The sequence below is a fragment of the Hippichthys cyanospilos genome, chromosome 9 (genome assembly GCF_059441005.1).
Source record: "Hippichthys cyanospilos isolate Australia breed blue-spotted pipefish chromosome 9, RoL_Hcya_1.0, whole genome shotgun sequence".
Lineage (NCBI taxonomy): Eukaryota > Metazoa > Chordata > Actinopteri > Syngnathiformes > Syngnathidae > Hippichthys > Hippichthys cyanospilos.
The window spans coordinates 7,810,330-7,832,996 of record NC_142377.1 but is presented as its reverse complement, the minus strand read 5'-3'; the positions used below and the strand labels follow the sequence as shown (position 1 = coordinate 7,832,996).

Below are 22,667 nucleotides of genomic sequence, written 5' to 3'. Positions count from 1 at the left end.
GCTGCTCACACTCAATTGATTTTATCTGCTTCTACCCTCCCACTTGCCCCACTAGTGGAGTGGAAATGTAGTGAGATTCCGAGCGTGCCATCTAGAGCACAAGTGCTTCATGAAGCTTCATTTAAGCATCACTGGCCCAAGCATAAATGCCTAATCGGCCTCTTACAAGGGGTAAAAAGAAAGTAAAAGAATCCTGCTGAGTCAGTTGTCATCCTTGAAGAGCAAAGCCCTCAGCTGGCTGTTGACATAAAAACGAGTCAGTTATGAGTGGCATGATGATAAACCGCTGCCGGCGTGAAGCCTACGATGCGATAAACAACAATCTGGCAAGGCTCTTTTGCTCCGAACTTTCCAGCTGAGTAACGGCTCGCTGAAGCACGCACGCGGACAGTTTTTGGAAAAGCGATAGATGACTAAGCGCTGCACCTGCCTCGCATTCAGGCTGGAACACTGACAGGAGGACGTTTGAAAAAAAAAAAAAGGAATTTCCAAGGACAGTGAAGATGTTGTGAAATTATATTACGCATGTGACCCGTACAGCTGCAGAGGGAGGGGACTCCTGCCTGCGTGTGTAATAGCATGAATCACCAGCAGAGTTCCTGAAAATTAAGTTTGTCTCTTTCACCTCTTTCACCTGTCCATTTTGCTCTTCATATTTTGTCTTCTTCATTTCATAACAAAAAAATTCGTGTACAATTAATATTTTTAAAAACATATATTTTGCTACTTGCCATCAACTGGAAAATGTCATCATAAAGTACTGAAGGCTCAGATAACTACCAATCAATCGTGGGTCACCTTATGAATGTCACATGACCAAAAGGTGAGCCATGATTGGTCACTACCCATGCCGTGATTACTGGTGACGTCATTTCAGTCGCCAGCAAGAAGAAAGATGTGTATTTAAGGGTGTTAATTGTACATGAAGATTAATTTTGGTATTGAATTACTTAAATACAAAATATTAACTATAAACTGCTAAATATGTTAAAACAAATGAACTAATCCTTTAAGCATTCACATACCCCAAGACGTACTATAACATTTTCTAGTCGTCCAGACGTTCTTTTTTATTTTTTAATATTTGTATTGAGTCAAGAATTGAGTACGCACCTAATCAAAAACTTTATGAAATTCATTACTTAACGTAAATATGTGCTAAAGTACTCCATGAGATTATGCCTAAAGTAATAAAATAGTTTAGGTACCAAAGTACAGTGCCAAATTAATCCATTATACTATGTTCTTAAGTAATACATTACATCAAGTACAAAAGTAATTACTTAAGGTCACTTAAGTTTAAGATTAGTTTAGGTTTCTAAATTCATCATTACTTTATTGATTACTTTCGGTAAATAAGTACTTAATTCATCCATTACATTGGGTACTAAAGTACAGTACTAAAGTAATTAATTAAGGTCAATAAAGTAATGGATTAGTTTAGAATGATAAACTAGTCATTACTTCATTGATCACATGAGGTAAATAAGTCCTAATTTAATTATTTATATTAGGTTCTAAAGTAATAAATTACTCTAGGTACTAAAATACTAAAGCAATTACTTAAGGTCACAAATGTAATGTAATGTAATACTCTAAGTTGCAATAGTGATAGATTATTGTAGGTACTAAAGTAATTACTTAAGTTCCCCAAAGTAATGATTTGGTTTAGATTACTAAAGTAATCATCTTTCATTGATTACTTTAGGTAAATAAGTCCTAAATTAATTAATTATATTTGGTACTAAAGTACTAAAGTAACGGATCACATTAGGTTACTATAGCAATCATTACGTTAACACTTTATTCCTTTAGAATGACCCTTTTCGACCCCCATTTAGTCTTATAAAACATAAAAAAAAATGTCATTGGGATTGAATGAGTTAAACGCAGTGACGTAATGTGATCGAGTTAAAGAAGCTGAAAAAGATGCGAGCACACGCACACACCTTATTAACAATGAACAATGCCGGAGTCATCCGAAGTTTCTTCATCAGCATGAGGTCATGTGACACATTTAACACACTTCCTCCTCCTCCAGTTGAGCGCAGGTGGCCGAGCGCAGCAGCCGGAGCAACATTCCTGCTCCGTTGTTAAGTGACATCTCCCTTGTACAAGTGTCCTCATCCAGGAAAAGCAAATGACTCATGAGCTTGTTTACTTCGCATGGCAGCCGCTAGCAATACGTGGAAGCTTGAAGGGAGAGGAAAGGGCTCCTACACCATATAGTCTGGAGGACACCTGTTGCATATGTGATTTATCGTGGCTTAAAAGCGACGCAAAGCGGGTTCCGGTTGCCTTCGTTTTCCTGTACGATTCTGTAATGACAGCTTTTAAGTAAAGCTAACTGACTAAAAATCTATTAGTCCACCCATTCTGAAAGTTGGATTGGATCGGGGTGTCAAACGCCATATTTATGCCATGGTCCAATTTGTAGATATGGCGTCCCTCAGTGAGCCTTTATCTATCTATCTATCTATCTATCTATCTATCTATCTATCTATCTATCTATCTATCTATCTATCTATCTATCTATCTATCTATCTATCTATCTATCTATCTATCTATCTATCTATCTATCTATCTATCTATCTATCTATCTATCTATCTATCTATCTATCTATCCACCCATCCATCTATCCATCCATCCATCTATCTATCTATCACTTGCTACCTAATGTTATCTATCTATACAAACACAAGAACATACAGATAAACATCTATGTCGCTAGCTAGCTCAGTAGCTAGCTCTCTATCTGTGTTCATAAAGTATAGTATAGTATAAGAAAATGTAGTAGGATAACATTAATAGCTAATGTCACTCAGAGTATTAGCTCAATATCTTTTGTAATAATTATAAGGTATAACGTCAACATGATACAGCTGAGTAAACTGTAGTAAATTTTCACACCCCTCCACCAAATATAAATAGATATATTTATGCAATGTTATAAAATTATTAATAATAATACAATACATAAAATATAATAAATAATCTTTTTTGTACTCGTCTTTTTTTTTTTGGGGGGGGGGGGGGGGGGCTTTCATTGTCAAAATGTTTGACACAACTTTAGTATTAGATCTCATTAGCTGTGCAAGTGGTCACAAATGGCCATGGCCATATCATCACATTGTATTCTTTATCTATTTATTATGAAAGACAGACAGTGGAAAAAAAAACATTTTCCCCTCTTGATGTTGAACCATCTGGCAGCTGCAAGGTGCAGCTTAGTAGACCTGCTAATAAAAGCAGTCAAGGACCATGCCCCGGTTATCGAAAAAAAAATGTCAGCACACATAAAATCACTAAGTAGTGAGCAAAATACAGTTCTCCAAAAACTAAAACATGATTTACAAGATAAACATGAGTGCACAGGTCAACTGTTAGAAAGTTGAATGCAATAATATTAGTATTAAATTATGTGTAAAGGCTGAATGATAAAACTGGAGTAATTTGGAAAGATATTGGATGACATAAAATGACCAAGAATGAACTGAGCATGTTGAAATTGGAATGGTTTAAATCCATTGAAAAATATAGAGATTACACCCTACCCTTCAAATAATACCCTTAAAAAGGAAAGAGACTTAAAGCTTTTTTGTTGATATTTAAGTGAAAGAAATTTCCATAAACCATCTTTCTGCGTAAAATATCTGATGTCACAACCTGCGGCTTATACTCCAGTGCGGAGTATACATGACAAAAAATAATTTTCTGTCAAATTTTTGCTTATAACCCTTATAGTACAAACCCGCTAAATTCACTTTTCTTTTCAAACAAATGCACCACTGTGGCAATTTCGTCAATATAGGTGTCAAACGCAAGGTCCAGGGGCCAGATGCGACCCATCACACCATTTCATGAGGCCCACAAAAGCGAGTCATATGTGTTACAATTTCTTAGGCCAATTGTATCCAACATTTCAAAGTGTTGTGTAGTAAATAACAGGGCTAAAATTTAGCATGCTATTTTGTTATCCATTTTATTGTAACTTCTCTATAGAACAATAATTGAACAAACTATTATTCTCGACTACTGATTTGAAAGCAGATGATTCAGTAGTTTGTTGTATTTATGTAATAATACGATGGAACATAATATTCATTTATTTTTGGGCAATAGATAGCTAGATAGCTAGCTAGGTAGATAGTGAGCTAGCACGATGAATAGCAAGCTAGTAAGCTAGCAATATAAATAGCAAGCTAGTGAGCTAGCAAGATAGATATAGCTAGCTTGTTAGCTTGCTAGATAGATAGATAGATAGATAGATAGATAGATAGATAGATAGATAGATAGATAGATAGATAGATAGATAGATAATCATTGCAGATGCTATGAAGTGAGAATGGGCCGTTTGAATGTATTTAAATTTAAAATTGTAGTAGTTATCGTCGCAGATGCTATGTGGTCAGAATGTGGCAGTTTCAATGTATTAAAATTAAGTCGTTGCCGCATGACCAAGAATAGAGCACATGCACAACACACCTGTAGGAACTTCTCGGTTCCTGGTATGGCTGAGCCCTAACCTATGAATACGAATATACCGGGGGATAAATCGAAAATCGGGAGGCTGGCAGTCGTTCCCCAGTGAAGTGAAGAGGGCGGCGAGATCTTTATCTATTCAAGCTTTGAGTCGTGACGCTGATTTGAGAGTCCTGGAATGTGTCTTTAATACCGATTGAATGGTTAAATCTGCTGGCCGCAGTGCCCCGGAGGGTAAACGTGTTATCCAGGGTCCCCAAGGACTGTCCGGCGGTCCTCTGTGTGGTCTAAACCCCAAGGCCCCTCCCCTCAAGTGAACGCCGAGTCCGTTTTCTGCTTCCTTGTCCTCCTTTGATATCAAGAGTGCTGGAATGGAGGGGGGGGGGGGGGGGGGGGGGGGTTGTTGCTGGGTCTCCCCAGTTGCCAAGCGAACGCCATATGGGCAGCTCACTGGTGTTACTGGGGGCCCAGGGCCGTTCCCAGAATTCACATGATAATGAAGCCCGGGGCCATTCAGAGCGCCGGCCTAAAGCTGGGCCTAAGAGCTTTTGATAGCCCCCGGCAGGCTGTAGGCCTGCCCACCCCGGGCCCGGCCAGCTTTCCTGCCAGGCCTAAACCACCTGTTTGATTTTCCCAGGGCCCTGCCACAGTGCAGCGGGAAATAGGGGAGCAGGGAGGGGCAGCAAAGGAATGCCTCACGTTTTGTCACCAAGTGTGTACTTCCCATTACTTCCTCTTTATAATCCCGCAGCCCTCCCCTCAGCGCCACTCACAGTTGGCCACATAAACACACACACACACATACACACACTCCAATGGTTTCCCCTTTATCAACGCAGTTCCCGGGAGAAGAATGAAGTTTGAAAGTAGGGCACCTTCTGCTGCTTGACACAAGCAGATTCCTGGAAGCGGGCCCTGGATGCACATCTCCGACGTGGGAACTAGGGGACCGCGCTCCTGGCCGGCCAGTTGGGGTGGAGGACAAGGTGATGGGGACACAGAGGATGAACTGATGGGACTGTTGAAAGACAGAAAGAGTGAAACCCCCCCCAATTGCTGGGGGTCCATATATGTTGACTGGGGGCACATTCCTTTACCGTGAGAATGGCTGGTTGGTGATAATAACACCAGCGCAGGCATGGCAGATGGCCTCAAGCCTCGCGCATTGTAGCTACTGTATACCAAAACAAAGCCTGTGTGAACAAAACCCTTCAATCTTCTACCCTAAAAACTGTCAAATAAGCCCATTTTTACTTCTTGATCCAACTTTCCGAGTCGTTGTATTTAGAAAGTTGTTTGTTTATTTTGACGCAAATGTGGTTATTTTTGACACAATTGTTTTAGATCGCTGGGTCTAGTCGACCCAAATTGGACCAAAACCGGGTTGTTTTTGGTCCTAGCTGGTTGTAGAGTGAACCATAATTTGGACCATAATTGTGTTATTTTTTACCAGACTATTTTTAGAGTGCGGCTTTAGAGTGCGGTCTACTTGGCCCAAATTAGAAGTCTTTACCTTTTGGACCAAAATTGTTTTATTTGTATAATTTGTAGAGTGCAGTTTTTCCAACACAAATAGGTAGGTGCACCCATTTTTTTTTTACCCCTTCCCTTATATTGGGTGTAATTGATCCAATTGGACCCAAAATGGTTTATTTTTTGGGCAATCGTTCTTAGAATGTGGATTTATTTACTTTTCGGGGGAAAAATACAGCCCAAAAATTTGGTTAAGGTACTTTTTTGATCCATTTGAGATTATTTAGACCTAATTATTTGTATTGTGTTAAACATTTGACCCAACCCAATTGGGGTTATTTCTGCCCCAACATTTTCGTCGAGTTTGTTGACTAATTTAACAACGGTGATGATTTATTGATTGAATTCTTCTCGAGGGATACGCAGCCAAAGCATATAAAATCCTCATTAAATGCACTTGATCCTCTGGGCAAGATTCTGCGGCGGCTCTTGTTGGGAAATCATGTGATCCGAGCGGCAGGTGTGCAGGTGTGGCGCTGTGTACTCGGCAGCCACTTTTGGTTCCCAGTATGAAGGCGGGGCAGCGTTCCTGCAGTTTAACCTGAACTGCAGCCTTGCTACGGGCTAAACACCTGCGACATAGTTGCAGAGCCGGTAAAAAAAAAAAAAAAAAAAACGGTCGCGGCGGGGGGTGCGGTGGGGCGGTGTCTCCTCTCATCTCACCTAACAGGGTCTCTGGTTGCTGCGCCACTTTGCCGCATTATTCTGGTGAGACGCTCAAGGGACTCCGAAGCGTGACAATGCCTGTGCGGCGTAGCCCTATTGACGACGACAAGAATACACCTGTCGCACCTGAATTCTTATCTGCGGGGCCCATGAATGGACAAGCCGATTCCCACACCCGATGAAATGTACTCGCTTTTGCCGTTGCGCCCCGGACGAAGGGGAAACAACGAATAAGAGCGGAAACCTGAGCGCTGGCGGAGGTGCGACTTAAATGTCAAGAGCCAAACAAACCAAAAAAAAAAAAAAACGTCCCGGAGGCCCAAATAACTTGATTATAGGCGCTCCACAATCAAAACAAAAGTGTCAGGCCCAATCTGTTGACTGTCAAAGGCGGCTCTCATTTGTCAAGCCCATCCGAGAGCCGGGTTCTCAGGCGACTCGCACAATGCCCAGTGACAAACAGGAGGGTTCTCCTTTGAGGCCCGCCCGCCACCGGGAAGCCCATCTGAAGTATTAATCTTTGGGTGGAAGAGTGGAGGAGAGGGCTCAGGCCGGCCGAGCCATTGTCCCCCGGCCCGGGCCCAGTGAATGGGGCTTTGTCAGCGCCCCAGCTGCCGCCGTCCGGGCTCCGGCTTTTGGGCCCGGGCTCCCGCGTCCCCTGGCCGTGCCGACTGGACGCCTCTGTGCAGCTGCGAGCGTTTGTTTGAGCGCCAGATGAAGAGAGGGGTCAGGTGACGCGCTATTGCTCTCCCGCGTAAATAAATGGTTCCCGCTCATTTTTTAAGGTCGACTTCGGTTTCCATGGAAGCGGGCGCAACCCTCGCAAACGCCGCACCATCAATAATACAAAATAAATAGAGGACAAACTTTTGTCAATGGCACGCAGAGCCTTAGATGCTTCATAGTAATTACATCCTGACCTTTGACCTTTTCACTCTGGTTAAGTCCCATTGAAGCGATTTATCATTTTTGCGGGACAACCCAACCTGCTTTCATGTTTACGGCAAGTCTACAGGTTGTAATCAATTGGTCTCTATGTGGCGAAGTCATTCTGAAGGTTTCATGGCCTCTTTGGATATGGCATGTACCCACATTTAACTCTTGACACCTTCATTTATTTCCAATCATTTAAAAAAATGGGGTGTTTTTCCAATCAGGTAAATGTTAAATTAATTTGAGAATTGATTCAATTTTCAATACATCACATGAAACCAGTGCCTTTCAATTATATTTTCCCGAGCCACCCCTAGGAAAGAGAAACATTTTCTGTGCGCCCCTCTTATTCGTATTTACAAAACCACTTGCTGCCCTTAAAGGTTCGGGGAGACAGTATGGCAGCAAGGTAACAATCAATTTCTGATGGTGGGGGATGTAAATGGAAGTCCATATACTATCAGTCCGTGCAACCACTACTATCTTCTTCCCCAGGAACATTGCGAAAGACCCCATACTATTCCATCCTGTGATTAGGTCGTTGTGCCTGCGATTTGGTCGGTAGGTCATCATGCCTGTGATTCATTACAGCTGCAGGAGACATGGCAACTCCAACAGAAAATATCCATGTCTACCAAAATACTTGTTGCAGAAACAAATTTGGGATAAGCTATTTACAATTATTTACACTTGTTCTCAGTTGTTGGGATCTTGTATTGCATTGGTTGAGCAAATTGGTGGATTTTAGCTGCGCAATTTATCATTAATTTATAGTTGAGTATTCTTCAATTTGCTTTAAGCTTTTGTCTTTTTTTTAGGGGGCTGCTAAGGAAGGGAAAGGGGAGTAAGGGGGGGGTGGCAGCTGGCCAGCAGCAATCAAGCCTGTCCCCCATGGGCATCTTCTGGCGACCAGCTGGGAACAGCTGGTCCCCCTTCTGCTACCAGTAGACCCGGACTCTGTTGGAGTCCCGTTGGAAGCGATGGCCTCATAGGATGTGACAAGCGCGTAGCATTCAAACACAGGCAGCCTTCGGCTAATGAAGAGGCCTCATTAGGCTACACTTACAGTTTCCATAGCGCTGCATCTATTGTTCACTGTACAACCACTGGGCTGCTCCGGACAATGGAGAAGCCAGAAGCTCCTGGGCTTGTATTGGCAGTTTTACCGTGACCTCAATGCAAAGTCAGTGTAGACTCACCCGAGTGATGTCACCGGCCAAACGGTTTGCCGGAGGGAGGGCCGAGGTGGCGTTGGGAAAAAAGTTGCGCGGGGAGGGGGGGGTGACCGGCCGACGGAAGAGGGACTCGGGCGTTATTAGATTCGCAACAAGCCGTAACACTGTCTCCCATTGTGTCCCCCCCACCTGCCCCGCCCTCCCCCAAGCCGTGACCGTCCAAAGCACCAGTATCCCCTCACCACACTTGAGCCCAACACTCCCCCTTCCTCAACTAAAGCTCTCTCTCCAGGCAATTGCCACTGGAGTGGAAAGTATTCCAGAGTACAATGTCGGTGCTCTCAATGGGTGCTTTAGCATGCCACCAGTGCGCTGTCACCAGCAGATGGGGAGCTAATTAGAAGCCATTAAAGGGCTTTGATAGTGTGTGTGGGAACCAGGCAAAGGGAGATGGCCACCGGGGTGTAAGGAGGGGTGCGTTTTGGGTCTCGCCAATACACACAAACACCAAACAGACCAAACTGTCGCTGTCGGGCCAAGGACGCAGACCACAGGACACCTGTGGACCTTCAAGGCTAACGTGCAGATAGCGCAACCTGCACAGTGACACCAGCAGAAGGGCACCCGGCTACCCAGTCGGGGAAAAACAAAACAAAACAAAACAAAACAAAAAAAAAAACACAGTCGTCGGCTCCGGTCAGTCTGCGTTGCGGATGACACATCTCTGAAGCAGGACTCCCACAGGAAGTAACTCCCAACCACGGGCCCTCAGTCATTACAGAGGGAGGTGCCAAGCCGCAGCACACCAGCATCTCCAGGAATCCAGGCGGGGTTCGTGTGACACACGACAACGCAAAGTTTCACATTCGACTTCCTGTCCCGTTGCGGCGTCTCTGTCGGCGATCAGCTGAGCTACAGATGCCACAATGTGATTGGCTTTGACGCCACACACACACACACACACTCGCCCTTGAGCCTCTCCGCTCACCTGCTCACCTGCACACAGGTGTGATCCTTATCAAGCAAACAGGAAGAGCCTGACTGAGAACTGGAAACTAATCCCACAGCTGCGAAAAGACGACCTCTGCGTGTGTGTGGGGTGCGTGTGTGTTTGCACGAGTGTGCGTGTTTACCTGTACGTGTGTAGATTAATAGATAGCTAACAAGTTAGCAAGCAAGAGAGATAGATATCTTTATCGCTAGCTAAATCTAACTTTTATTTATTTATTTTTTATCTTATAAGATACCTAGATAGCTAGCTAGCTAGCTAGATAGCTAGATAGATAGCTAGCTAGCTAGCTAGCTAGATAGCTAGATAGATAGATAGATAGATAGATAGATAGATAGATAGATAGATAGATAGATAGATAGATAGATAGATAGATAGATAGATAGCAATAAATATTAGACAAACTCACCAACAACAATGAACAAACAAGTACAAGCACCATAGAAAAGGAGTGAAAAGAAATGAAAAGAAATAATCAAAGCGAGAAGATAAAACTGAAGCATTGCAATGTGTTAGCATGAACCTAACGCATATGGTTATAATAACACTGTGTCATTTTACAGTAAGTGACATTCTATTTATTTGATGTTTAGTTGCGATTGTTGGCGCTGATATTTGTTCTGAGAATTGATTTCCAGCAACATTTCGGAACTTCTCTGTCCAAGAAACAAAAAAGATGAATTCCGTGCCCTGTCACCATTATTGTGACTCGGGCCACTTTCAAATTTCAGGAAGTAGTAAGACCACTACGTATTGTCCCAGCAGCAATAAAAACTGCAGCAAAAGTGTGCTGGAATGTCCCATTTCCTCTGAAGGAATTCCTGCATCAAGTTTTCCCGGATACTCCCCGTAATGTGCTTTACTCTCTCACAAGTGATAAAGAGGGCGTGTTATTGAATACGCTTCCCTTCAACCGAATGAAACAATGTCTCAAGAAAACAAAGTGGCCAACATACACAAGTTTCTTTCAAAGCCTTTCTGCTGTTTGATGGCCGCAGGACGTTGCGACAGACTGACCCAAACGGTAGCCTGTCAGCTAACATAAAATAGTGGTAACGAGGCAAACGTCTAACGGGCCCGCTGGGAAATGCGTCCCGAGGGACGGGCGCTGCCATTCTGTCAGTTAAAATCAGGAGCTAATATGCTTTGGCCTCCTCTGCCTCTTCCCTCTGTCTCCTCTCGCCTTGATGTGCTGTAAACAGGCTAAAAAGGGCCCAGCTGTGTGGAGTTATTGTTGGTGTCAGTAGGAAGTGCTGATAGCTTTTGCAGCTGAACAAAAGCTGGATGAGGGGAGTGGAGGGGTGCTCCAGACACGGTGGCTCCAGCCTAGATTCTCTCCCACAATCCCTCCATCGCGCTCCCATTGTTCTGCCCACCCGGCCCTCCCACCGCCCTGTCAGCTGCGACCTGGGACAAGAGGGCAGGAGGGGGGGCGGCGAAAAAAAAAAAAAGAAAGTTGGGGAGAAAAGTTTTTACAGGTTGCTGCGACAGGGAGGAAAACGCCTTGGGATTGGTTGAAAAGAAAACAATGACTCATGACTCTTTTTATAGCTTTTAGACTAAAACAAGGATATCTGGAGAATACCGGGGTTTCTTCAGAAATGGAGGACATTCAGCTTCAAAATTTTTCAAAGTGAAACATTCACTTTGAATGATTTTCTGCTACTTATTCATCAATTACATAATCAACTATCAGAGGCTTGATTAGTTCAGCTTACAGAACAATGGTACAATTTTTATTATATACAGTTTTGTACTGTATGTACAGTATACAGTACATATAGTATATATATATATATATATATATATATATATATATATATATTGCATGATTCTTACTTTATATTTTAGCTAACAGAATGGAACGTGGTCTGGGCAAAAACGACGACACTCGTAACGAAATAGCGTGTTGCACAACTTCTGATATCCGTTACTGACATTGAGACTTGTACACCTGTCGACAGGTATTTTGGCACACTTCTCGTCAGAAAACTGCTCCAGCTGGTTTGAAATAAGGCTTTTTCTAGATGGCATGTTATTTAATAAAAGGTGTTTATGGATGTTCAATAGGGTTCAGGTCAGGGTCTGTCGGACAATTCCAAATAGTCGTGTTTTATTTTTTTTTCTTAACTTTTCTGGAGTGTGTTTAACTTTTGTTTTGGGTCACTAACTTTTTCACATGTGTATAAGCTGTCTTCAAAATGCTCCCCTGTTTCTGGATTCAACTTAGTTAGCAATTGTCATTTCTGTCATTACCTTTTAAATAGATACCATTTGAAACTTAAATGATGAGGTTCAATTTTTAAAATATCTATCCAGCCTAGCTAACTAGCTAGCAGCTAGCTAGTTAGCTAACTAGATATAGATAGATAGATAGATAGATAGATAGATAGATAGATAGATAGATAGATAGATAGATAGATAGATAGATAGATAGATAGATAGATAGATAGATAGATAGATAGATAGATAGATAGATAGATAGATAGATAGATAGATAGACTCATCAACAAGTTGATGAGTTTTGCGCTGTTTAGGGTTCACACTCAGGTCTCATTTATTCGATTGGCCTCATGAGAAAATCGGGGTAAAAAAATTGGACTTGAGCATTCAGCACTGCGGTGTGAATATCGACAAAATGCAAAGAAGAAATGTCACAAAATGTGGGCTCATATGTACTCCAGGTTCTTGGAACATCAGAAGCTAAAAATACCGGGCGCTTAAAGCGCTGCGTAGTTTTGTAAAGATGAAAAGACACGAGAAAGAAAAAAAAAATCCCACGTGAAAGTGATCATGTGCAAGAATGCAAGTGATGTGTTAAAATGCTAATTCGGATCCTTCCTCCTCTTCCTCCTCCTCCTCCTCCTCCTCCTCCTCCTCCCAGGCTCGCACTCTTCGAGCGGCGCCCGCGCAGGTGCGCCGGGCGGCGGTAATCTCATCTGGCCGCTCCAAGGTGATAAATGAACGACAAAGCTCCGGAGCCGGTTTGTTCTCGGGGTGCAGGTGAATGGCGGTGCGAGTTCTCTTGTTTGACGTCTCCATGGAGACCGCCCGAGCGGCGCCAGGCTGACAGGCGTCAAGGCTGCAATGAATGGGTGACGTCACCGCGCTGGCGCCTGCCAGTCTGCGCGCTGCGCGGGCTTGTTTGGACAATCTGAGAGGGCGGGGGAGGAAAAGGGGGGGGGGGGGGCATGTGAATGTGAACCTCCGCGCACACACTGCAGAAACATGTGAAGGAATCTGCGAAAAGTTTGCGGCACCGCGAACGCTGCTCGTCTTGTCGATTCGGAAAATAAGAGAACAAAAAGACTGCTTTGACTTGTATTTGAATGCTCTACTTAGAAACGTACAATTTCCTTATTAAAATGCATCGAAGTCACACGATTTCACCGCAATTACGGACATTTTTCACAATTTAAGATCGTGTTATTGTTTACTGTATTTTAGAAACCAGTCTTTTTTTTTTTTTTTTACCTTTATTGTGAATGTTGCACTACTTAGTAGTTTTGCACCTTGTTGCAGTTTTTGCACCTCAAGCAACAAAATTAAATTGAATATTTTCTTATTTTTAGTAGACTGAAACAGAGCAAGTTCAGTTTTGTTACCATTAAAACAATGACAATAAAAGGTTTTGTCCTACTCTCTTCTGTCCCCTTTACTGACTCATTACTTTGAATGTTTTTCAAATTAACGCAAGCCCAGTTGTATTTTTATTTTTTAGACCCATTACACGGGCAAATTCAACAATAAATTGCCGTTATGTGTGATTTTTTAAAAAGTGTTAAAACATGGGTTATATGTATTTTGGGGGCACACGTGTGAAAACGTTGCATATATTATAAGTATGTACAATATCAATCAAAAGTTTGGAAACACTTTCAAATTCACCTTAAATGCTATCCTCCACCAGGTCAGTCAATTCAAACCATTAACAGTCGTTGTTAAGGCAAAATGTGTTTTTTCTTTGAAAATGTAAAACAATAACACGTTTTGTTTTGATTAACATGCTTGTTTACCAAATCATTCCATTAATCTGCCTAAAAATGCATGTCAATGATTTTTATTCTGGAAATTAGTCTATAATGAAAACAAATTGGAGCCTATTTTGGATTGTAGCAACTTTGCAATGTTTCAATATGATACTTGTCGATTTTTAATGTATTTCTTTTTAACTGCATAATAGACATTTAAAAAACAATCAATTGAACGACTAATCAGACTGCCAGAAAGTCCCAAATTTAAATTTTGCTCCGACGACAGCGGTGCACATCTGCAGCGTAAGCGACAATGGGCGAATGTGTGGCAGCCTAATTAACAAGGCACATTCATTCATTCATTGAGCCATTCATTCATTCCTTCTCCCACCGCGACTGTCCCCACCTGCAGAGTCCCCAAGCCTCGCAACGGACAGCTGGATTCCCACATATTCGCCATAAAAGACACACATTTGTTTCCATTTGTAACGCCATCCCTCAAACAGATTGGAAGTACCGATAACCAGACGAGCTCGCCGATTGGACGAGACTCTCATCGTTTTCGTATGAAAACCGGCGCGTGATTGGCTGAGCTCTTGCGTGGCCCTGCCCCCCTGCGGCGTTCTCGCTATATAAACCAGGAAGTCTTCCCATGTGGACGTTGCAAACTGTCAACATTACTTCGCTGTCATCTCCAAAGGAGAACCTTGCGCCGATTTTTTTTTTTATTGTTTGGGGGAAATTTGTGCGGACAAAACTCACCAGCAATGAAGGTCGTTGGATCTACTTGCGCCCTGAAGAGCAAAGTCGGCGGGGAGGACGTGGTCCGCTGCTTATCCGAGCAGAGCCTGAGCATCTCCAAGTGCAAGATCCCGCTGCTGGACGAGCAGATGAGCGTCTTCCTCCAGGACATGAACAGCTGCTACAGCAAGCTCAAAGAGCTCGTGCCCACCCTGCCCACCAACAAGAAGGCGAGCAAGGTGGAGATCCTGCAACACGTCATCGATTACATCTGGGATCTGCAGGTAGAGCTGGACGAACCGGAGAGGAACCGCCACCAGCCCGTGCAGCCTCGCACGCCGCTGACCGCGCTCAACGCGGAGCTCGCCAGCATCGCCGTCGAGGTAATTTCACTTCCATCCTTTTCCGTCTTGCTTCGTCTCAAAACCTTTGTCTGCAGTCTCCTAAAATCTCCTTTTTATTATTATTTGCAGAACGGCTGCTCGGATGACAGGATCATGTGCCGCTAAGACATTCGTGACGCATCTTGAGCATCAGCAAAAAAAAAACTTGAACTGTTACTGGCAAGTGGTGGTTAACACCTTTCCAGAAAACGATAAAAGCTGCAAGAGGACCTTCTCGAGGTGGCGAGGACGTCGGCAAGAAGTTTCTCCAGGCTCTCGATTCATCAGAGGGTTCAAAGAAGAGACAAGATCTCCACAGAAGACTGGGTTGGCCACCCGTGGGACCAACATGACACCGGTCCAGCTGAACATGTTACCAACTTCCATCTTGTTCAAATTATCTGTTTAAAAAAAAAAAAAATCATTCCACAATTTTGTATTTTTTTTTAATTCTCAGATTGCTGAGCAACAAACTGTATTGTATATTACAATGCCACATTACATGCGAACATATTGTTTTCTTACAATGTACATTTTATTGGTGTTTTTTTATTAAAACAAGACTTATTTTTAAATAGTCTACGCAGTTTATTGCTTCTACACACACATAAGAGACCTTAAGCACAGATTTCTCATCCATGTGTGAAAAGTAACACTCAGCTATTAAGGTGCTGCGATGGGCCTTATTGGAGCAAAAGCTCACGTGGGATGCATGCATTGTTAAAAAAAAGTGCTGAACTCAATAGGACCAAAAAAAAATCTTCAAAACAGGGCAAAACTAAAATAACTTAAAAATTCTTCACCTTTATATAAAGTTCTCATAAATATACATTTTCTCTGTTCTGCGTGATTTATGACAAACCTACAACCTATAACCTGTATACAACTTTATATTTTATAGGAAAACAGGCTGAGAAAAACAAGTATGGTGGTAACTGTGGTTATTTTTATTCCTCTGCGCAAAGTAGTTCATTATTGTGTCTTGCTCAAAGCCCCAAATGTCTCCTATTCGATATTTATTGTGAAATTCACTAAAATAACATACATTTACAAAGTAATTAGGCTGCACACCCAAGTCATTAAAGTTTGGATGAAAAACTACCCATGGGAAAATGAAGTTTTATGAAGCACTTGTCATTTTTATGTTTTACTTCTCTAGATGTTGCTTTTGGTTTATAGATAAAGCAGTGCAGTGGGAATGTATTAAAATTGAATCTCACTAACTCTGAATTAAAAGTACCATATAGAGAAGTCAAATGATCACAAGTGCTTCATGAAGCTTCACTTAGCCATCACAATGAAAAACAATCATATGACTAAACAATATCTTCACTCAACTCAATATTTATTTTGAAATCCTTTTTAATCCACTAAAATAACACACACAAGTCAACTAGGCTGCAAGTCATTATTACAATTTGTACAAAAAACTAGTGATTGGAAAATGAAGCTTCATGAAGCACTTTTTATTGTTTTACTTCTCAATATATTGCTCTTGGTTTAAAGATAAATGCTAGTGCAGTGGAAACGTTTTAAAGTTCCACTGCCTCTGAACCAAAAGGTACTATCTAGAGAGGTCAAAAATATTACAAGAGCTTCATGAAGCTTCATTTGGCCATCACAATAAACTCGCCACGTTCGTGGGCCGAGGCCGCGATACAGCCAAACCTAGGCGTTCGTGTATGTGACATTTTGCAAGAGTTTCGCTCACGAGGCCTCAAGTCAAGCAGCAAGGCGTCAGTCCACTCTAAAAGTAATTTCCCTAAGTCAAGTTGCTGTTTCAATGTGTTCCGCAGTAAATCAGCATGTGAGTCGCACGGGTTAAAAACAGGCTCTGGCTTTGAGATGCCTTGTAAGATTTATTCTGTCTCCCCGGTGCAATGTTTTTCCCATTTTCCCTGCGGTGCGATGCGCACAGCTGCGGGCCGGCGTGGCCGCCCGGGCGCCGTGCGATTGTGTTTGCGCGATAGCTTTGTGCCAAGGGCAGGGGCGGAGGGCGGGGGGAGCGAGGGAGGAGGAGGGGGAGGGCGGCCGAGCCCAGACTGAGCGGCGCCGCGGCACACCTGGGGAAGTTCAGGTTAAATAGCTCCACATTCCTCAACACACAGCTGATTGAAACATTAACAAACAGTAATCCGCGGGCCAGGCCGCAGATGGGCCGGGAACCGAGCCAGCACACAAAGCGGAGAGAGAAAGAGAGAGAGAAGAGTCAGCCTGTTTCTGTTTGGGCACTAATTCCCACACTACAAGCTCGCGATTGAGATCTGCTACAACACGTCATACTTTTACACACGCTAGCAAAATGCACGATTGCGAGGCGATGCACAGTGTTTCCTGTAAATGTGGATTGCAGTCGTCAAATATGAACGGTGGCCGCAAAGTTGCCACTTCACGACTCTTGCAAGTAAACAGCACAAGCTAGCGGTTGTTTGTGAGTACTACAGTTAGGAGAAGCCCGTTCTTTATAACTGGGCTGCGTTAGAAGGGCAATACTGCTCCCTGCTGGCTAAACTGCGGAACGGACTGATCCGACAGGACATTCGTGGATGAAATTCACCCTCAGGCTCAAATTAAGTTATAGTTTTTTTTTTGTTTTTTTTTACGTCTGAGCAAAAATGGCTCATAAAATATTCATGTGGAATAGTTAAGGGGACTCACATCACATTGTTGCAAATCTGCCGTAGAAAGTTAAAAGTTAAAATGCCACTGTTTATGAAGGAACGAATGTCATATTTATAATTAGTTTATGAGGAGTCAGAGAAGACATATAAAACTTCCGTTATGCTAAATGCCTAGAAAGTAACTTTTTCAGTACAAAACTTCTGCTTGCTTGTATAATCGACATATCGATTAAAATTGGCATTGTGAATGTATTTTTTTTGTGAATGGTTTTTATTTATAACGTTTTTTTTTCTCTTTTGCCACTTTCTTGACGAAGAAGCAAAATGACACAAGAATATTGCCTATTTATTTTTCATTTTTGCTACTTCTTTGATGAAGGAACAAAATACGGGTCAAAAAGAACCAAAAATATTGCTATTCATATTGCCTTTTTTTTTTCACTCTGATTCTTTCTTGAAGAAGCAAAACATGGGTCAAAATGATCCAAGAATATTTCCACTAATATTCTTTTTAATTTTTGCTATTTTCTTCAAATTGAATTAATTTGTAGTAATAAGATAATTTTCACTGTGTGATATAGTACTATACACATGACAGTAAAATCTCTTTAAATCTTTTTTGTTACATTTTAATCAAGTGAACACAACTCCGGATCAAAGTGACCCACGAATATTGCCATTTCTAAGGGGGGAAAGTTATAACAAGATTTGTTAGGAAGCGAGATTACTCACAAAAATTGTGTCTGAAATTTTTGTATGATTATACATGACCCCGGGTCAAATTGACCCAGGATGTTACGACTATTCCAGAGAAATAAAACTAACACATGGATCTATATTAAGTATTGCCTTTGTTACTTTGTGATTGGGTTTTGTATTGTTTTTTTGTACACTTTTAAGAAGTGAACACACCTCGGGGTCATTTTGACCCGGAAGACATTACTATTTCTGAGAAATGAACATGGAAAAAAAAAAACTCTTTAAAAAAGAAATATTGGATTTGGATTACACACATTTGACATATTGGGTGATGAAATACCCCAAATTACACAAAATAACATCACATAGTGGTTTCAATTGTTTATTTTGTAAACATAATATATCAGCTGATGTGCCCGCTGATAATTATAAGTTCACAATCAAATCGTTTAAATAGAAATTTGTATTTACATCAATATCAACACCAACTGGAAAAAAAATGTAATATACATCCTGTAAAATGACAGCTATTCAAAACCCAAAAATAGGAAAACAGCTCAATAATCTTTTGCGTCGCTTTTCACTTCATTCAAACATTACAAAGCCCCCCCTCCCAAAAAAAATTAACAAAATGTGGGCATAGAATGAAGCTGTAGTTGATATGTCTTGAAGTGAATTTTTTTTGTTTACAAAAAAAAAAAAAACATGATCCAATGCACCATAAACCTCTGGTGATAGTAAAATGAAGCTTCATGAAGCATTTGTGATTTTTTTTTCATGCCACAAGATGGTACTCTTGGTTTAAAGATAAAATATATGAAGTGGAAATGGATTCAATTTCCACTGCCATTCTGAGCCACCAGGGGGAACAGTCATTCATGGCTCCAAGTAGCAGTGCCATCTAGAGGAGACTAAAAACATCACAAGTGCTCCACGAAGCTTCATTTGATCATCACAAGAAATTTCAGTCCTTTCTTGAACTGCGACCCCTCTACGACTAAAATACAGAACCATCGTTCACAGATGTATATGTACCCATTTACCATCTGAATAAAATAATGTATAATCATAAAAATGTACACCTGAAACCTTAGAAACTATACAAAGATGTGGAAAAATATCTTTGGATTGCGCTTGTTGAAAAGGTAGATTTGAGCAGAAGAGTCCAAAGGAAAATTGACCAAATGGCTAAAATATAAAATCCACTCCGCAGAAAGAAAATCAGGACCGTTTGTTGACGTCCTCGCGAGACGCGCGTACAAATCGAATCTCGCATGCGGCCTAAAAAACAAAAAAACGCTTCACACACACACACAAAAAAAGCCACTTTCACCACTTTCCAATAACACTTGAGTGCCAAAGCTCAAACCTTCAGTTCGTCAGATCCTTGCCACGATTAAAAGTGCCTCGCTAAAACATGAAATACACACACACACACACACTCGCGCAAAATACAGTATGGGAGAAAATGACACAGAAAGGGAGAGAAGTCCCATCAAAACTGTAATATTTGGAAAGGGTTAGGGTTAGCCTAACCCTAACCCTAACCCTTTACGGGAGAAACAAAACAAAACACAATCAATCAAATCAGCTTTGATCTACTGGACCAAAAACTACAAGCCAGTCTCATTATTTGTGCAATAATAGGCCTTTAAATTCATGTCTGATATATTTTGTAAAATATTTACAATTCCTATTCACAGATGCTCCTTTTGGGCATCTAATACTGCAGTACCATTTGTTTGCTTAAAACGGAGGATGAGATGCTCAGTTAGAGAGGAAACAATGAAAAGACATTATTGCTCCAATCCGAATACCATTTATAAACTGTGCTTCTAGCTTCCAATGACGTTTACGTGAGGCGCATCCAGACCGTGACGAAAGAAATCTTAATCATGAAAAATGAAGAAACCCTTTGTTGTGAAGGCATCCAATTTCGAGTAAGGCTGTAAAGATGAGGAAATATTGCATCGATCTTTTTTTTTTCGTTTTCACCCCGCGCAGAAAATGTCCAGGTAAAGTGCAGTCAGAGCCAGCGGTACAGTCGCTGCCGATTTTGCGTGATATCCCGACTAGAATGAGGCCGCGAGGCTCCGGTCGGAGACAAAACCTGGCACGGAATTCAACCCGGGGGCCGGACGCCCCGTGGGATGAGCGGTGTGTTGTGTTGATGTCATGCTTGATGCCGGAGAATAATGTTTGTGTCTTGTCTGGCCCCACGATACCGGGCTCCTCAGCAATACTTCTGCGGAGGACAAAAAAATAAAGTTGCAGTTTGACGGAACACGGTCAGAATAGCCGCCGGGGCGAAGCGCGGCCCACCTGATCGGGTCCCATGGGCATCCGACCCATTCCCATGGGGTTCATGCCCATCTGGCCCTGCATTGGTCCCGGCATCTGGCCCTGCATTTGATTCTGCATCTGGCCCGGCATTTGGCCCATTTGTGCAGAGCCGGCACCGGCGACCGCGCCGGGTCTGCCCATGGGGTTGTTCATCATCATGTTGCCAAACTGGCCCTGGTTTCCCTGCGGTGGAAACTGCTGCTGGGGATAAGAGCTGGAAGACGCATACAAAAAAAAAAAATTCAGAGATAGACCACAACCTTTTCCACTCCAATTCAGTTGATGACGAATTACCGTAGTCCCCCCAATATACGACGCACCTGTGTTTAAGACGCACGCTTAATTTTGGCGTCAAATTCTGGTATTTTCTATGTTACCGTGTGTAAGACGCACCAGCAGTTTGGCAACAATGTAAAAACTCTGGCAAAACCGAATAAATGTCATCTTTGTAAACTTCTCATAAGCTATATCCATAAGCTATATATTTGTTGCGCGGCAGATTACCCACACTGTGAGCGGTCAGTTAACACCTCGTCAGTTTAACCTTGAATGCGCTCCGTGCCATTGTGTTTCCTTTACCTCGCAACGCAGCTCTAGTTAATTTTGCCATAGATACCCAAAGTTGCGCACCATCCGTGTTCCACCAAGTTTATGATTGTGCATATATGCCAAAATACCGCAATTGATAAACAAGTCAAATGGAATAACTTTCCATGTTCTCTTAATTGAATCAGCTAGAAAATAACTTCCTCTCGGTTTTAGTACTATTCCTGTGTGCCAACGAGGATGGACTCGGACGGTGGTTGAGTCTGCTTGCTTCTTTTATCGAAAATGACGCCGTAACAACCTCAGATAACACGAGCTGCTGTTAGCTGCGATAAGCACTGGCTGCTAACTGACCTCCGCCTTCTAGCTCGTCCCGTTACGGCAATTATTCTAAGTAAGAATATGGCCAGTATAAAAATGCGCAAAACTGTGCGACCAAATTCGGCTTATGTGGCTGACTTCCTCGAATGCTGTCAAATGAAAAAGAAAAACGAAAAAAAGAATTTTTATGTTCCCATTTATAGAACTCATCCATATTTCTGGGGGGAAAATGTGTGTCTTAGATTTGAGGAATTACAGTATTATTAATTGTTAATTAAAACTAATAATGGCCAGATGAAACCACGAAGTACTTGGAATATTTCTCAACTCCTCTAGATGGCACTCTTAGGTGGAAGAGGGAGTGGAAATGTCTAAAAGCTGTTATCTTTAAGCCAAGGGAAAAAGAAAAAAGAGCGGGAGGCACTTTTACTCGGTCCTATGCGACGGCGGCACCACCAACCTCTTGCGTGGCATTCCACCCTGGGGCCAGCCCTTCTTGTCTCCCGACGGATACATGGAGCCTCCCTGTGGATTTCCTTGCATTCCTGACATCATGTTGTTCTGCGCGGGTCCTCCCATTCTCCCCGTCATCATGCTTTGCGGCGGGCTGCTGTTTGGGGCCATGAACGCCTGCTCCCCCTGTTGGTTCAACCCTACGTGTGCAGCAAGACAAGAAAAAAAAGTGAGCCACCCGTCACTCGAGCGTCGGCCGCCTGCGATGTTTCAAATGACTCGCCGTAGTTGGCTCCATAGTTGAAACCCTGCTGCCCTGGCTGGTTCATGCCGGGGCCTCCCATGGCGTTTTCCATTCCTGCCGGCGCGGTGACGTTGGGAGGGGGGCTGAACCCTGCGGCGGGCCCCTGCGCCTGCATCTGTTGCTGCTGTTGCTGCTGCTGCTGCTGCTGCTGCATCAGCATCATCATCCGCTGCCTCCTCATCTGCATGGTCATTACTTCTCTGCTGCGCTGGGCCATCATCTGGGCATTCAGGAAACCAGGCTGCACAAAACCAAAAATACACTCGGTTTACATAAGCAGTGAATTACACGACTTCAATAAAAGGTGACATATTAACTCATTTCATCCCAAGGACGCTTTCTGACGTCCCGCACACTTAGCGAATATATGCATCCATTATATAAATAAAATTTGATTGATTGATTGATTGATTGATTGATTATCTTGAGCGCTATTCCTCACGAGGGCACTGGAGCCCATCCCGGCTTGCCTTCAGGCGGTAA

At 42.5% G+C, this 22,667-nt stretch overlaps 2 protein-coding genes across 3 annotated transcripts in view; one reads left to right on the top strand and one right to left on the bottom strand.

Moving 5' to 3' along the window:
* Window positions 1–14,422: 14,422 nt before the first annotated feature.
* Window positions 14,423–15,472, top strand: id1 (inhibitor of DNA binding 1, HLH protein). Its single transcript, XM_088423466.1, has 2 exons — window positions 14,423–14,897; window positions 14,988–15,472. Exons 1-2 carry the CDS (start codon window positions 14,541–14,543, stop codon window positions 15,021–15,023), a joined length of 393 nt encoding a protein of 130 aa, XP_088279592.1. The 5' UTR covers window positions 14,423–14,540; the 3' UTR covers window positions 15,024–15,472.
* A 3,113-nt stretch (window positions 15,473–18,585) lies between these two features.
* Window positions 18,586–22,667, bottom strand: part of ncoa3 (nuclear receptor coactivator 3) — a 31,318-nt gene continuing 27,236 nt past the window's right edge. For both annotated transcript variants that reach the window (XM_088424007.1, XM_088424008.1), the window contains 4 exons: window positions 22,164–22,425; window positions 21,888–22,080; window positions 20,540–20,774; window positions 18,586–20,462 (listed from right to left, as the gene is read on the bottom strand). In XM_088424007.1, coding sequence (XP_088280133.1) covers window positions 20,451–20,462; window positions 20,540–20,774; window positions 21,888–22,080; window positions 22,164–22,425 — 702 coding nt within the window. In that variant the 3' untranslated portion in view covers window positions 18,586–20,450. The remainder of the gene's footprint in view (window positions 20,463–20,539; window positions 20,775–21,887; window positions 22,081–22,163; window positions 22,426–22,667) is intronic.